This window comes from Pinus tabuliformis, chromosome 5_1 (assembly GCF_031772625.1).
Source record: "Pinus tabuliformis cultivar Carrire ecotype Pingquan chromosome 5_1, CPIR1, whole genome shotgun sequence".
Classification (NCBI taxonomy): Eukaryota; Viridiplantae; Streptophyta; class Pinopsida; order Pinales; family Pinaceae; genus Pinus; species Pinus tabuliformis.
In genome coordinates, this window is record NC_142305.1 from 871,206,168 (window position 1) to 871,221,234 (window position 15,067).

Here is a 15,067-nt window from a genome sequence, read left to right on the forward strand (position 1 = left end):
AAGAAAGCACATGAAAATGCCGAATAAGACTTTGCATTTGCAGTTGGCAACACCCCTGAGCTTTAAAGATATGGAATTGTTTTGGAAAAGCTGAACTAAAATTGCTATATTTAATTTGTTTTCATTCAGTTCATATATTTTGTTTTCATTTAGATGGATATAGTATTGGGAATCAAAACTTCTTTATTGTGTCAAATTCACTTCTTTTGTTCCACGTGGTCCTTTATGCTTCTTAAATACATTTTGAGATGCCTTTTGATGCAGGAAAAAACAATCCACTATTAGTCAACTTACTTTTGAGTTTGGCTAACACCTACAATGCTGTTGATGAGGGACATAAAAGCATTCAACTCTACCACCGGGCTATTACTATTTTGGAGAGAAGAAAAGGTTCAGAAAGTGAGGATCTTGTTTTTCCATTAACACACCTTAGTCATGTCTTAATTGAGGAGGGAGAATTTGATGAAGCTGAGAATTCTTTGCACAGGTTAACTCAAACAACCATTTCCAATGTTATCTTTTTGCCTAAATTCTGTTAACATGCATTCAGTTCCGTCATCAGATTGCAAATTTGTGATAATAATTTCAGCTTGATAATAAATTGTCAAGTCCATGTAAAATCCATCCATAGCGATAAATAACCATTCATTTTAGGTAGATCTTGGTCCACAAGATGGCAGGATTGGCTTTCTAAAATGCTATTCCCTGTAGGCACAACATTTCTACTTTTATCAGAAGCATGGGTATTTTTCCTTTTTGGTAATGAAGGCCTCATGTAAAATTGAGCTTGCTTTCTGTTACTCAGGATCTAACATGGACTTGCAATGGATTCAAATTAAATTTTTACATTCTTTTATGTCAATTTATTATGAGGGACTTGCAATGAACGGAAATTAAATTTATGCGTGATTGTACTTTAATTTATTATTTATAGTCTTCTTGTTCTGCTTTCAGAGCCTTGGGAATAATGGAAAAGTTACACGGAGAAAATGATGGAAGGGTAGGGGCAGTAACATGTGTTTTAGCTCGTGCATTGTGTGCAAACGGTAGTTACTATGTCAATATATTAAACTATTTTTTCTTTTACAGCTCTGCTCATAAGACATTTCTTCACTAAGGATATAACTTGCCATGTTTTCTTGTCGAACTTTTGGCAAGTCATTTATGCCATCAATTCCATTTGATTTCTCCATATCACTTTTGAAGCACTTAACTTTTACTAGTTTATACGTGCTGTGCCTACACATCCACATTATATTCATACTTATTGTACACTTCTTCAGTCCCAATGACCTACTTTTGTGGTCGTTTGTTGGACATTAATAAAATTATCTTATCTTATTCTCCTCCTTGTCCCTGAAATTAATGCAGGTAAAGTTGATGATGCTGTTGTTTTATACGAGAAAGGTCTACAGATTATGGAAAGGAACGGTAACCTCTCATTAGATGATCCTGTTTTGGAGACTACACGAACAGATCTTGCAGAACTCCTCCATGTTCTAGGAAGGTAAACTTGCAATGCAAAAAGATTGTATCATATGCATCAAATATTTTTAATATGCAGATACATTATGCTCATCTTACTATTCAGCATTGTGTCTTGTACTAATTTTAGCTCTATATTTAACTTGGACAGTTATTTTTGTAGAAATAACTTCATGGGGTTGAGGAGGTAAGAATATTATCAGGGTAGTAGTGCTGGGGGATGTGAGTGTGTTTTGGAGTCCCTGCCTCTGTGCCCTAAGTTGCTAGGAATTGCAGGGACAGGGATGCCATTTTTTAAAATGAAGGTGTGGAAGGTTGTTAGGGTGATTCATTGAGTATGGCAAATATCTTCAGTTTCTCTTGATATTGCTGATTTTTTTTAGCTTTTCAGGATTTGGACTTTTCCAGGTTTTTCAAGCCCATATTTATGCTTGCTCAAATTTTCCAATAAGTTTCATTCTAGACGTTTGGTGATATATTCTCCAAAATTATCTTTGCAACATTGGTTTCACACATAAAATTTGAAGTACATAAAATTTTAAAAAACAACAATACAAGACTGAAATTTATGCAAAAGCAAAACTTAAAACATAAAGCAATAGGATTCTTTAACATTAATGCTCAACAACAATCATGATTCATGATAGCCATTTTGTCCTGTGCATAGGATTAAAAGGCCTTTTGAGACTTTCCAAAAAGGAGGATGAAGTTTGCATTAGAATTTTGTTGTTCCTCCTTACCCCCTAAGCCATAGTTTTGAAAACTAGTCTGGTGCAAACCAGAACTAGTCGAACCAGTTGATTGGACTGGATGCGGCATTGAACTGGCCAACTGATTGGACCGGATGGCCCGTTTGCACTAGTTAGGTACCAAACTAGCCGGTTTGGTAATTGTTACTGCACAAATCTAGCAGGCCTAGTGCAAAGCCATGCTAGGCAACCTAAGTCTTATGGCAACAATGAGATCAGCCACCACCATCACCTCAGTGGTCTTTCTCCTTCTATTTTGTGGTGGATGTTATCCCCACAAGGGAGGCTTCCCAAGAAAGGCTTAGAGGTTAGGTGACTAGGGTTCCAAGCCAAATGGCTCTCTAAGGGACTTGCAGATAAAAGCACATAATCAGATCTTCAACAAAGGAGGGTTCAGAAGTGATAATTGTCCAGTGCTTAAGGGAAAAGGTATTGGAAAAACCTTGAAGGTTAAGATAAAAGCTACAAGTTTTCAAGTACACTTTCCACCAACCCCAATAGACTAGAATAATGCTGTTATAAACTAAGGTTTTTATGGTATTTAGATTTATAGCACACAATAGCATATAACAGCAAGCAAATAGCCGTTGAATGATAGATTCAAATGCTATCAAGAGGTAAGCAAGGGATAAGAAAAATTCTAGGTTTTTCATTGTTTGAAATGCACAAAACATCAATAAATATCTAGATGTCAGCCCTACTCTTGGGGTGAAGAATGCAATTAATGCTACATTTTTCTTTTCTAGTTTACTCAATGCAATTTCTATCAATAGGAAAATAACATATAAATGCAAAATTACCATAAAATGCAAATTAAAACCAAACCCTAACCATAGTTGCCACGAAATGATGAAAAGAGGTAAGTTACATGGTGATCCCACAACTAGACTAGTGCCTCTATTCAATTGGGCGAGGTCAATGATAATAGGACTTGGATGAAGTGGGTGGAAGGTTAAGTATATTCTCTTGGTAACATTCAAGATTCCTTCGATGGATTCTTGAATGAAAATTTTGCATAACATATATAAACAAGAATTCATGAAAATTTTTCCACTTTTTAATGTGGCAATAGATACCCTAATTTCTAAAAATTGCATGCAAAATGGAAGAAAAATGACAATAAACTTACACCATTCAATCAAGGATCATCTCATCAATCCAAACGCAGTCTCTCCATGCAAAAACATCCTTCCCAAGACAATTCACTCCATTCATCCATAATGACCAAGAGAAAAAGAGAAGTAGACTAGTGTGCACTCACCCTAGAGAGAAGTAAGGAGTGCATATGATGATGACTGAGTGAAAGTGAATTCCCTTTATTTATATGAGGGGAACCAAGCCACTTTTCACTAATTTACAACAAAAAGCCCTAAATAAATTCTTGGAGCATTCAACTAGGCCTAAAGATCACAGGCCAGCCTTAAATAACTTTACAAAATGATAAAGCATAAGAAATACATCATAAATCCTCCACATGTGTGGGAGGAAAGGCTCTCTGACATGACATCATCCTCCAAAAATTGACATTTGCATTAACCAAGTGACAAAGTGGGTCCTATTGTCGCACAAAGTGTCTAGGCACCGTGACAACGCTCAGAGTAAGGGCTGTCACTCTTGATCCTTGCTCACTCCGTTTAGAATCTCTCCTAGGCAAGTCAAAGGGGGTAGTCCCTAAAGTAAATGGATAAGAAAATCCTGTGGAACACAGGCTCTAGTAGTTTTTAATGATGAACACCTTGATGAATTTAAAGCGAGTCTCAGCGAATTACGATAGATGGATTAATATAAGACACAATTACAAGATATAAATGACTACAAGCCAGTGCCTTTTATATTGAATTAACCATAGACTATGTAATAACAAGTCATCCAGAGAAAACTTATAGATGTGGCAAAGCAACGATCATGAACAATTAATGTAAATGCCCAAAACTTTAACATGCAAGAGATTCTAGATTTAAAATGATTTTCATTAACTACCCGATCTAGATTCAATTAACTTTCTCCAACATTCTATGATTTAAAACGTTTATCGCATGTTGACCGGAGAAAAATCATGAAAATGCATTTAATCAACAAATAACACCAAGAAACTTTAGATAAACAGTTTAATTATTGTTTAGACGAAGTAAAATAAATCAGAAGGGTTAATAACGTGAATGCGCAAATCCCTCTAATCTAATTCAACTCCTTAGTCACAAAGTTTTGAAATTTTTAGATTTTTTAATTTTAAAATTTTTTTTTTTTTTTTAGGATTTTTAACTTTTTATGATTTTTTTAATTTTAAATTTTTTTCTTAGAATTTTTAATTTTTTATGATTTTTAATAATTTTTTAATTTTTTAAGTTTTTTTTTTTGGATTTTAGATTTTTTTAATGTTTAAATAAAAAAAAAAAAATCAAAATCACAGAAATTGAAAACAAAAGTAAATTAAAAAAAAAGAAAAATCTAAAAGTAAAAAAAACAAGGATCGATTTTTTTATTTATTATGAATTTAACATAAGCTTAAAAGAACAAAAAGGAAGAAATCAAATTATTTTAAACTAAACTAAATAAAAATGATATCTAACCTAATGCACACATAAAACATTTAAACTACCCCCTAACCAAAATATAAAGCAATGAAAGTTAAGAAATAGAAAATCGAATGGATTTTTGTTGTTTTGCTGTGCGCAGGTGAGACAGAGGGAGCTGGATGGCGGCGAAAAGAGAGAGTTCACAGAAGGGAGCCACGGGAGGATGAGGCTGTGTGGAGGGGGTTTGCTGTTTACAGGTTGGATGACAACAAGGGGATGTTGGAGTTACGATGCAGGGATGCAGAAGGCTGCAGATAGGAGAGGCGGTCGAGGGAGCTAAGCGATGGAGTATGGCAGCATTTGCGCAGCAAGTATATGGCAGTGAATGCGTGGAGGATAGTTGTGTATAAAGGAGAGGGCGGATTTGATGGGCAGTGAATGCGTGGAGGATAGCTGCAGACAGGAGAGTAGCGAGGGTTGCAGATTTGTTTTACAGGAAGAGTAGAGGAGAAATGGAGGGAATCATTGCGTATTTCGTTTTCTTTTGCAGGTTTAGCAGTTATGAAGAAAAAATTAGCAGCAGAGACATCAAACAAACAATTTTTATTTTATTTTATTTATTCCGAAATTTTCTGATGAAAACCCAGGAGCAAAAATGATTTCGAAAGCTTTTTAGTGAAAGAGAAATTCTGAATCTAGCAGACAGTAGCTCAATGAACCCTCAGAAACTTCTGATTTAGTTGATATGTTTTGCTTTTGATTCATTAATGAAACCGTGAAACCCTCACTATATTTCGAGATTTAAGAATTTTGGAACCCTTGCAAAATTTTCCAGATTTAAAAAAATTAAAACCCTTGGATTGCAAAATGCTGGATATTTTTCTTGCAAAATGATGTTGATGAACCCTAGAGATCCAGATCTTACCCTCCAGGGCCTAGATTTGGACCCTACACAGTTTTCTTCTCGAGATCTGTAGCTGCACGACAACAGGAAAACACCCAAATGATATATACAATGATAAAAACTAAAACCCCAGAAACCCAAGTCAGAAAACCAAAAAATGATTTCAGATCGATGCACAGGAATGACATATCTATCAGATCTGAGGAGTGTGAGTCCAACTGCGCTCCCAGATCTGATAATCTAATGCTCTCAACAGCTAGATTTATCGATTTAGCACAATTTTTTTTTTGAATTTTAAAAGAGGTGCTGAGCTCAAAACCCTTCATGCATCACCCATAAAGATATCTTGTGATAAGCCCGAGATCAAATTAAGCAGAGCTCTTTAGAAAACATGGATTGGTAGTTCGCTGGTCCAACTGAAAACTTCCCTAAATGCCCGATGATCTAAAAATTATGATTTTCCTGCCAAACTCAATTAAGCCATCAACATAGAGCGAGAAAACAATAATAAAACTCAGACAAATAGAAATACCTGCTATTATGTTTAGAATTTAGAATATTATTCAAACCCAGCGACTGAGCAAGATACCAAATCACTCTTTAGAAGCTATTATCAATGGCTAAAAAAGGTTTACGCATGAAAATGACACACCGGCAAAAAATTAACCCCAAAGTCTTTTTTTTTTTATTATCTAATAAAAATTTACACAAGAGTTTTTCTCTTAACACACGATCAAAAGATTGGATCAATCGACTGACAAATGACCTCCTATCTTTATTTAAAGATAAATTTTCCAACGGCTAGCTCGAGTGATCCTTGTCAAAGCAATCTCGACCATTGATGAGAATTAAAATTTCTTTTAATCTCATCCGTTGAAATATTAAATTCTTGAGGAAATTCGAGTTTTTCAAATAAATGCATTTTAATTAACTCAAAAATAAAAATTTGGAGTTAATTTCCTCAAAAATTTGACTTTGACTTAACCCCCAGTGTTAGGCCCCTATACTACTAGTGTAACCCCTTATTGTTATTAGTATAACCCACTTATTATATTGATGTACCCATGTAGTGCCCATATTGTTACTATTGTGCCCCATAGAAGCCTACTATTGTTATTATTGCGCCCTTACATTATTATTGTTATGTCGGTTCTGATTATGTTATGACCCCTTAGACTCCTAAATATAGAAATGAGGTCTTTTCATTTGTATCATCCAAGAATTGTTCATTTATGTAATGTAAAGGAGGTTGCCCCCTCGAAGAGGCTAAATTCTAAGGAGTTGATCTATCTTTTCTTGAGCTGGTTCCATAACATTTGGTATTAGAGCTTTGGATTTTAGGGTTTCGCTGCTCCAAACAGGTCATCGTGGCATTTCGCTATAAATTTTTTTCTGCGACGTTTCAGAAGTTGCAAAAAAACCCATTTGAGAAGAAATCACGCTGAAACTTGGGTCTGAATTTTACAGCTTTCCGCGCTATATTTGCGGAGATATGATCTGAGGAAGTTGGTTTTTTTGCAAACTCCTGAATTACATTCCAAACAGGTGACCTGGGGAAAATCGTCATAACTTTCTCTCTAGGGATCGGATTGAAATTGTAAGAAGGTACAGAAAGCGGACAGACTGTAGTTTCTTGTATGCATTTTCAGATCCAAAGGTCAAAACAGTGACACGTGGCACTTTATACAATTTCGCTCTTCTGGAAAGGTCTATAATCAGGTCATCTTGGGAGATTATGCATAACTCTTTCTTAGAGAATCCAATTTGGATCAGACTGGTGGCATTGGAAAGAGGACACAGAGGGCTACTATAGGTCACAATTTCAGAACTTAAAGATCCGAAAGTACAGAGTTATAGTCGTTTCAAGGTCGAGCCCCTAAAATCAAGAAAAAACAAGATGAGGAAGTTTGATGGCAAGGATCCGATAAATTGGATACTTCAGATGGAGCAATATTTTGATCTACATGGTGTACAACTGTTACAAAAGGTATGTATTGCATCTTCATATTTAGAACCAGATCAATTTTTATGGTACGAAGGGCTTTGTTCTCGTAAACAACTTGTTACATGGTCAATTTTCACGGAGGAAATGATAGCACATTATGAGGATACAAAGATCAACACCTTCTTTAGAGCAACACCACAACAATTGGAAAGAGTAAAAGGGCTTTGTGACATAGTGGAAAGCAAAATTATGGAAACCAGGAAGCGTACCCCTCACAACTATAAAGATGGAAGTGTTGTTTCTCCTAGCCTCACACAACCTACAAGGGTTACACCACAACAATTGGAAGAAAAAAGAGAAAAAGGGCTTTGTTACAATTGTGATAGCAAATGCATTAAAGGTCATAGGTGTGCTGAGAAGAAATTATTTTACATAGAATATGAAGAGGAGGAAGAAAAGGATCAAGAAACATCAAAAGAAGAAGATATACGCCAGGACCCCACTCCAGAGAAAGAAGAAATGAATCAGACCATATCTTGTGAAGCATTGGCAAGAATTACCACTCCTCAAACTCTCAAGATAGAAGGACATATCAAGAAGAAAAAGGTGCAAGAAGTGAAAGATCACATTGAGAAAGAAGAAATGAATCCAACCATATCTTGTAATTCATTGTTTGAAATTACCACTCTTCAAACTATCAAGATAGAAGGACGTATCAAGAAGAAAAATGTTCAAGAAGTGAAAGATCACATCGAGCATCAAGAAATGAATCCGACCATATCTTGTAAAGGATTGGAAGAAATTCAAATTACCACTCCTCAAACTCTAGAGATAGAAGGACATATCAAGAAGAAAAAGGTTCAAGCAGTGAAAGATCACATCGAGCATCAACAACAAGTTCTCCAACTTTTAAAGGATAACGCCACTTCGGTGCAAAATCAAACGAAACAACAGGGAGATCAACATCGTAGTGAAAAATGTTTTGATGTAGGTGATTGGGTATTTTTACTGCTATATCTCAAGCAAGCTATTTATGAGAAGGAAATGTTGGCAATACTACATGCACTTAAAAAATGGCGACCTTACCGAATGGGAAGACTCTTCAAGGATGAGGATGTGGAAGCATTGTTTTGTGCTATTTATATTATCCAACCAGATTGGATAAACGAAGCAAGGGATGAATGGAAGAAGGACGAAGAAGTATGGCCACTTATTCAAAAGTTGCAAAAGATCCCAATTCAAACAATATTGCCAGAAATTAAAGAGGAAGGAAAAATCATATTGGGACCTGGAGCAGTCACAGAAACAAGAACCCGACAGCTACGAAATCGATCAATTTCAGAGTATCTCATCAAGTCGAAGAACTTACCCGTTGAATATTCCACATGGGAGGACAATAATTTTATACAGAAGCATCAAGAACTACTCAAGCGTTGAGGACAACACTTTTTGAAGGAGAGGGGCATGTTAGGCCCCTATACTACTAGTGTAACCCCTTATTGTTATTAGTATAACCCACTTATTATATTGATGTACCCATGTAGTGCCCATATTGTTACTATTGTGCCCCATAGAAGCCCACTATTGTTATTATTGTGCCCTTACATTATTATTGTTATGTCGGCTCTGATTATGTTATGACCCCTTAGAATCCTATATATAGAAAGGAGGTCTTTTCATTTGCATCATCCAAGAATTGTTCATTTATGTAATGTAAAGGAGGTTGCCCCCTCGAAGAGGCTAAATTCTAAGGCGTTGATCTATCTTTTCTATCTTTTCTTGAGCTGGTTCCGTAACACCCAGGGACTAGAAGCTTAAAATTTAGCAAAAATAATTAATTTACCTTAGTCCCGGGACCCTTTAAAATTTGAACCTTTAGGACCAACGAATTTTTCTTTTGGAAAATTTAAATTTACCTAGGACCTATAATTAATTAAATTTCTAGCTTAGGCTTTTAATTAATCTTTTGCCAGAAAATTTAATTAATTAACCTATGAGCGGATAAATTCTTTTTCCAACCCTAATACCCTTTACATCATAATTTTCATATCTTTTACATCACAAAGGGAAACCCCATCTGAAATAGACCCTCACAGACTACCCATTCCTGCGACACAAATATAATCTAGCAGACCAAGCAATTTGTAATAAAATAACGTAACCAAATAGTTAGGATTATTCCCAAATCACTTTTACATAGACTTGATCTATAACACTAGGACTCGCTTAAGATCACAGTGACAAGATCCATTCTGGCTTTGGGGTAAAGCTGAAGGAAAACTCTGTCGACCATTCGAGAATGGATCGGTGAGACAAAAAGCCTTCCAGAATGTAGATCATCACTAGAAAAGTAGGTTTACCTAGGCAATTACATACATGACACCAATCTGCTGAGATTATTTACGTCATATACATGGATAATGGGTTTACATTATAACATGATTATCGGGCTGACGGTGATAGATGGACGACACAGACACATCGATCAGGTGCCATCCCTTTTGCGAAAAAAGGGGGTGTACTGCTATGGGTCGTTGACAGGTAGTGGTCAACATCTGGCTCTACTCGGGGACACGTTGCTACACCGGAGGAATGTGAGAATCTAGAATCTGCATCCACGCAACACACAACATAACATAGGTAGCGTCCATCCAAAAATCATCATATAATGTTAAGCACATAAAATATATAAGCTCTTCATTTATCAACTATCCTACTAACTTGGAAAACACAAATCTAACTACAAAATAAAATACCAAAATAACAAGGCATAAGGTTAGAAATACAATACAAAAATGCCCCATGGCATCATATGTGTTCAATATAGTGCATACTGAGCATTTGCCTGCTTTCAGGAAAATCTATTGGCTGTTTCTCAGATGTGCCATGTCCAATCCTGCACATGGTTGGAATTTTTCCTATTCGAAAATCAAGCTGCTCGCGACCATCCAATGCATCAAACCGCTTTCTCATTCTCTTTCTCTTGCACTTTTTCTTTGTGGCAGGCTCTATCATTGATGATGTGGAACATTCTGCTTCAAAACTCTCAGATGAAGTATGTAAGATATGCATGACATGTCTTTCTTCATTTTGCATCTGCTCTGTCAAGAATGATGGATCAGTTTCACAGGTGTCATGAATTATAACTTGATCTTTTATGACTGGTGGATCAAACATGCAAGCATCAACCTGATTCTTATTAATTTCCATTTTATCCGAGTCACCTTCAATTAGCCACTTTTCAATGGAACAAATGACCTCATAATAAGATGTAGCTTGCTGCAGCGGATAGGGACGCTTATGATCTGTTGATGTTTCCTTGTTTCTTTCATCCTTTAACTGATGCTGAAGTTTCTGTACCTGTATGGTTATGGCATCCATCTGGGTAGAGTGTTCATCCTTCATAGCACTGACTTCCTTGGCATGGTTTTCCTCCATGGTCAATAACTTATTCTAAATACATATCTGACCAACTTCCATATTTTTTATTACTTTGTCATTATCTACTTTTATGGTCATCAAGCAATGTTGCATAGAGTTTATCTCTTTCTCATGATTTTCTTGTATGATAACTAATTGATTATTATAATTGAATCTCATGATGGCCATTTCCTCATCCATAGTTGATAATCTATTCTGAATTGAACTTATTTCTTCTTGATAACTTGTTTCCATGGCAGTCACATGATTTGAATGATTAAATTCCATGATCGTCATATTTTCCTCTAGGGCTAATAACTTGCTTTGCATAGAATTAATTTCCTTGTCATGATTAACTTTCATGGTTTCCATTTTCTTAGCATGCTGACTCTGCATGTCGATTCTCATATCCTCCATATTCTGAGCACATTTTTCTACTACGGTGGCTATGTGATTAGAGTGTTTAATTTTCATGATTTTCATCTCCGCATCACATTTTTCCAGTTGAGTGTACAAAGTTCTCATATCCTTGATGTAATTAGTTATAATTTTTTTTGATTAAGCTCCATATTTTTTACCAGCTATGTTTGATTGAAGTGCATGTGTTTAACCAACTGTTTTAGTTCTTCTATAAGATGCTTATCATTCTCCCTTTCACTGTCGACACTGATTTGATAACTTGTTCCTGCTTTTCCACTATCATGGATTCGTCCTGCAATGGTACAAGTGGATGGCACATTTTGATATGGAGAATTGTCTTGAAATCTTTCATTGACAACTGATCCTTTACAAGATCACTCTCATTCTGTTGCATAATTTTAGGGGCACAAAGCGAGCTACCTTGATTACCATATCTATCTGTAAAAGCATTGATGATGTCTTGTAAAGAAGCGAAAGAATCTTCAAGACAATTATTAAACCAATTCAAAGCATCACCCTCTAAAGAAAAGGAAAATAGACACATTTTGACATCTTCATGTTTATATTGGGGAGAACTGCAATATTTGATTATTGTATGAGTAAACCTGCATAGATGCTTTCTAACAACGACTAAATCACCACTTGAGAACAAAGGCAACTTATGAATGGATTCTTTCGGAATATCATGGAGAAAATCAGTAAAATGACACAGGGTAAACGAATCATCCATGATGACTTGCTTGAAGGGATAAGGAGGGGCCAAATGGATGCTAGAGAGAGACCCCTGCTCAAGAAAATCAAGACATACACAAGAAGCGAGCTTCTAGTAGAAATTCTTGTAAGAAATGAAAGAAGTGGAGTTGCCACTTGAACATGAGTCTAGCTCTAGGATCCAAAAGGCAAAAACAACTGGATATAAGGGAGGGCTTCTTATCTGAGAAATAATGGATGAATAAGTGGAGTCGCCACCCAAGAAAGAAACGAACCAATATGTGCAAGTGATAAAAGTGTAGATGAAACGATTAATGAGATGACGAAAGATGAAGCAACGAAAATATCAAATGACGCCAAAAAATGTTGTGCCACTTGACCAGCTAATGTATGGAGGAAACCAAGGACAAAAAAAACTCTATCCTCGGCAATGGAGCCAAAAAATGTTGTCGTTTCCGGCTCAAATGAAAAGATGAAAATTGAGAAGATTGATGAGGAAATGTCGTTGAAACGCCAAGAATAAAATATCCCCGGCAACGATGCCAAAAAATGTTGGTGTTGCCGGTTAAAATGAATGATAGAAAGATGAAAGATGAATGTCATAGAGCCAAGGCCCAATAAATCGGTCCTCGACAGTGATGCCAAAAAATGTTGGTGTTGTCGGCTAAAATGAATGATAGAAAGAAGAAAGATGAATGTTGTAGAGCCAAGGCCCAATAAACCGGTCCTCGACAATGGCGCCAAAAAATGTTGTCGCACAAAGTGTCTAGGCACCGTGGCAACAGTCAGAGTAAGGGCTGTCACTCTTGATCCTTACTCCGTTTAGACTCTCTCCTAGGCAAGTCAAGGGGGGTAGTCCCTAGGGTAAATGGATGAGAAAAGCCTGTGGAACACGGGCTCTAGGAGGTTTTAATGATGAACAATTTGATGAATTTAAAGCAAGTCTCGACCAATTACGATAGATGGATTAAGATAAGACACAATTACAATATATAAATGACTACAAACCAGTGCCTTTTATATTGAATTAACCATAGACTAAGTAATAACAAGTCATCCAGAGAAAACTTATAGATGTGGCAAAGCGACGATCATGAACAATTAATGTAAATGCCCAAAACTTTAACATGCAAGAGATTCTAGATTTAAAATGATTTTCATTAATTGCCCAGATTTAGATTTAATTAACTTTATCCAACAATCAATATGATTTAAAATGTTTATTGCACCTTGACCATAGCAAAATCATGAAAATGCATTTAATCACCCAAATAACACCAAGAAACTTTAGATAAACAGTTTAATTATTCCTTAGACGAAGTAAAAAAAATCAAAAGGGTTAATAAAATAAAAATTTTAATGGGCCATAGGCCACATTAAAATTTTTAATGTGAATGCGCGAATCCCTCTAATCTAATTCAACTCCTTAGTCACAGAATTTTGAATTTTTTAGATTTTTTAATTTTTTTAGGATTTTTAATTTTATATGATTTTTTAAATTTTAATTTTTTTTTTAGAGTTTTTAATTTTTTATGATTTTTAATAATTTTTTAATTTTTCGTTTTTTTAGTTTTTGATTTTTTTGATTTTAGATTTTTTTAATGTTTTTAAATGTTTAAATAAAAAAAATAAAAAATAAAAATCATAGAAATTGAAAACAAAAGTAAATTCGAAAAAAAAGAAAAATTTGAAAGTAAAAAAAGATAAGGATCGAATTTTTTATTTATTAACCTAAGCTTAAAAAAACAAAACGGAAGAAATCAGATTATTTTAAACTAAACTAAATAAAAATGATATCTAACCTAATGCACACATAAAACATTTAAACTAACCCTAACCAAAATACCAAAACAATGAAAGTTAAGAAATAGAAAATCAAATGGATTTTTGTTGTTTTGCTGTGCGCAGGTGAGATAGAGGGAGCTGGACGGCGACAGAAAGAGAGAGATCATAGAAGGGAGCCACGAGAGGATGAAGCTGTGTGGAGGGGGTTTGCTGTTTGTAGGTTGGATGGTAGCAAGGGGATGGTGGAGTTACAATGCAGGGATGTGGAAGGTTGCAGATAGGAGAGGCGGCCTAGGGAGCTAAGCGATGGAATATGGCAGCGTTTGAGCAGCAAGTATATGGCAGGGAGCTGCGTATAGAGGAGAGGGCGGATTTGATGGGCAACGTATGGAGCAGTGAATGCATGGAGGATAGTTGCGGATAGGAGAGCAATGAGGGTTGTGGATTTGTTTTGCAGAGAAATGGAGGGAATGGCTGCATATTTCGTTTTATTTTGCAGGTTTCGCAGTGATGAAGAAAAATTGAGCAGCAGAGATAGCAAACAAACAAAATTTTTTTCTCCGAAATTTTATGTTGAAAACCCCAGGCAGCAAAAACGGTTTCGAAAGCTTTTCAGTGAAAGAGAAATTCTGAATCCAGCGGACGGTAGCTCAATGAATCCCGAGAAACTTTTGATTTAGTTGATATGTTCTGCTTCTGATTCATTAATGGAACCTTGAAACCCTCACTAGATTTCTAGATTTAAGAATTTTGGAACCCTTATAAAATTTCCAGATTTAAAAAAAAATTAAAACCCTTGGATTGCAAAATGCTAGATAATTTTCCTGCAAAATGATGTTGATGAACCCCAAAGATCTAGATCTTACTCTCCAGGGCCTAGATCTGGACTCTACTCAGTTTTCTTCTCCAGATCTGTAGCTGCACGACAACAAGAAAACACCCAAACGATATATACAATGATAAAAACTAAAACCCCAGAAACGCAAGTCAGAAAACGAAAAAATAATTTACAGATCTATGCACGTGAATGACAGATCTATCAGAGCTGAGGAGTGTGAGTTCAACTCCGCTCTTAGATCTGATAATCTAAGGCTCTCAACAACCAGATTTATCGATTTAGCATAAAAGAAAA

General features: G+C 35.7%; 1 protein-coding gene across 2 annotated transcripts in view; it reads left to right on the top strand.

Annotated features, from left to right (window-relative positions):
- The window catches only part of LOC149167597 (Tetratricopeptide repeat (TPR)-like superfamily protein), a 239,728-nt gene that overhangs the window by 157,438 nt on the left and 67,223 nt on the right, over positions 1-15,067 (top strand). For both annotated transcript variants that reach the window (XM_089433045.1, XM_089433044.1), the window contains 3 exons: positions 265-487; positions 955-1,046; positions 1,372-1,507. In XM_089433045.1, the coding sequence (XP_089289171.1) occupies positions 265-487; positions 955-1,046; positions 1,372-1,507 (451 nt within the window). The remainder of the gene's footprint in view (positions 1-264; positions 488-954; positions 1,047-1,371; positions 1,508-15,067) is intronic.